The sequence below is a fragment of the Raphanus sativus genome, chromosome 4 (assembly GCF_000801105.2).
Source record: "Raphanus sativus cultivar WK10039 chromosome 4, ASM80110v3, whole genome shotgun sequence".
Taxonomy (NCBI): Eukaryota; Viridiplantae; Streptophyta; class Magnoliopsida; order Brassicales; family Brassicaceae; genus Raphanus; species Raphanus sativus.
Genome location: NC_079514.1, coordinates 27,883,624 through 27,886,282, shown reverse-complemented (window position 1 = coordinate 27,886,282; position 2,659 = coordinate 27,883,624). Strand labels below are relative to the sequence as shown.

At 31.1% G+C, this 2,659-nt stretch overlaps 1 protein-coding gene across 1 annotated transcript; it reads right to left on the bottom strand.

Moving 5' to 3' along the window:
* Positions 1-1,714: 1,714 nt before the first annotated feature.
* Positions 1,715-2,448, bottom strand: LOC130511259 (uncharacterized). Its single transcript, XM_057008169.1, has 2 exons — positions 2,062-2,448; positions 1,715-1,972 (listed from the first exon to the last, which is right to left on the bottom strand). The coding sequence occupies exons 1-2, from the start codon at positions 2,446-2,448 to the stop codon at positions 1,715-1,717; spliced, it is 645 nt and encodes a 214-aa protein (XP_056864149.1).
* Positions 2,449-2,659: the final 211 nt, after the last annotated feature.

Sequence of the window (2,659 nt, the reverse complement as noted above, 5' to 3'; positions counted from 1 at the left end):
AAATATAATTTCTGTATATATTTTTATTTTTATGAAAATGTATTTAAATATAATTTGTCGTTCCTAATTATGTGTATGTTTGTTTTAAAGTTATACTCTTTTAAAACAATTAACTGAAAATTTAAAACTTTTTTATTATAATAATTTTAAAATAATTTCATTCTTATTAAAACCCTTCTTAAAATACCAAAAATCAAAGATGAAGTAGAAGCAACCTTTGTATTAATCTCTCTCTTTCTCAAAGTAAATTTGATTTAGAATCTAAGAAATTCTTGAAAATTTAGACAATTGTTTATAGTCACACCAATTCTTCATATATTAGATTTTTCTTATTTTAATTAATAAGTGAGTTTCTCTGTATTTATTTTTAACATTAATTTGCATTTTGAAGGATTATGACAATTTTTTTGATATATCGTTTGAAGGTTTGCTAGTTTTGACTTTAATGCATCACTAGATTTTGACCCGCGCTATAAAAGCGTGGAATTACTTTTTGATTAAAAATATTAATATAATAATTTATATATTGTATATCATTTTTTTAATTTTTGTAAATGATTTACTTAATTTTTTGTATGTGGGTTAAATTTTTGGATTTAGAAGAATATTATACTTTGTGATTTTTTTCTTGTCATCAATAATATTCAGTAGAATACACTAATTTTTTTAATTCAATATTGTAAAATTATATGAAAAATAATCATCAGAATTATAAATTTTTCTTTATTCAGTGTTTATTCTAGACTGAACCCGCGGTCAAACCGATATAAATCTATTGACCTTCAGTCAAACCAATAAACTCGATGACCTGTATATAATCCCATTCGGATCTACTAAAAACCGTTAGTTAAGAACCCGATAAAATCTGTGAATCGACACTGGTTTACCCGGTAATAATCCAAAAACAAATCTGATAATAATTCTAAAAAATAGAAAAATCTCATGAGATTTTAATATTATATAAGATATTTTTTGCAGATAATAAAATTTAATAAATTATATGTAGAACATTAGAAATGGAACTGATTTTAATCCTCATTGTTATCCACCGATCTGTTCTGAAATGTTTAGCAATAGAGAGGCTAGTAATTTCATGATAGATGTAATTATAGAATTTTTTATAAATAATATGAGTGATGTTATCTTTTTGTGATCCGAGTGTATATAAGAAATATAAGATTTTGAACAAACTGATATTGATTGTATAAAATGAATATATGAAATAGAAAATAGAAAATATTATATTTCTTTGTTAGCTGTGAAAAATTGGTTAAGTTAGTTAGGAAAATAGAAATTTTGGAATTAAATAATAGATCTAGTAAACCTTGTTCTCTAAATTGTTGAGGTAGTTGAAATTTTAATGTGTTGAGTTTGAAAAGCGCAAAAATATACCACTTAAGATCCTATTTACCTTTTAAAGTTTTTTTATTAAAGATTTACAAATTTAGTGGGTTTCTGTTTTAGTTAGCTATATATCCGCTTTTATACATCAGATTAGTCGAACTCTAGTTATTTTAGCACCTGATATTATGGTACCTATATACCTTGAGAATTGCGGCAATTTTTTTTTTTTTGACGGCAAACGGCTATTCTATTACTCAAACTTGAGGTGGTCTGGGTAACCAGACCGGAATAGAACAACCAATAAAATGTAACTTCCTATGGAAGGATCTAGCTGTCTTAGTTAAAAAAATCTGAAATATGATTGCGCGCTCTAGGAATATAAGAAATCTCGAAATCCGGGAAGCATATGAGCAATGTCTCTATCCTCTCTAGTTCCGTAGCAAAACTTGGCCAAGCATGCGGTTCCTTGATCATAGTAATCAATTCTTTGCAGTCTGTTCCGAATCTCTGACATGTTGAATGCTGAAGCATATTCTCCATCGCCCATCGCAGTGCTTCCACTTCTGAGTGCAGAGCTGATTCTCTTCTGGGGAAATTCTGTGATCCCATGAGTTGTGTATTTCTCCCACTGTCCAACCATACCCATCCACACCCACTAAATTGAGCATGCAATGTCCAAGATCCATCTAGTAAGCAAATGTTTCCCAAGCTTATGACTTGAGGATCCACTACATTACTCCCTTGTACTACTGGTGGTATCGTCTCATTAGCATTAAACCAAGCTTGACACTCACTCTCAGCATATCGAACTAGCTCCAGAGGATCTCTGTCTATTCCCCTAAATAGTTTGTCATTCCTAGCTTTCCAAATATACCAAATTAGCCAGTGATAAGGATCCCTATCTTGTTCTGGTTCAAGTGAACCGTTTTTTTCCCAGAAGAGATAGTTCATATTCGTGTATATGCTTGCTGCTGGGAAAACGTCAGGATTCGTTGGAGTCGATGAGTGTAGCCAAACTTGTAGAGCAGGTGGATATTCAAAAATAGCATGTGTTACTGACTCCTCTGGCTCACCACATCTTGGGCAGTAGTTGTCACATTTCATATTTCGCCTTACTAGATTTCTCGTTACTGCCACATGACCAGTCAGCAATTGCCATATAAGATGACAGATTTTCTTCGGTGCCTTTATCTTCCAAGCAAAGGCTTGGAGCTTTGTGATACTTGGTTCTGACACTTGCTTTTCAGCTACATCCTTCAAGAGGTTTTGAGCAACCCAATATCCAGACTTAACTGTATATTGTCCATGTCTTGTG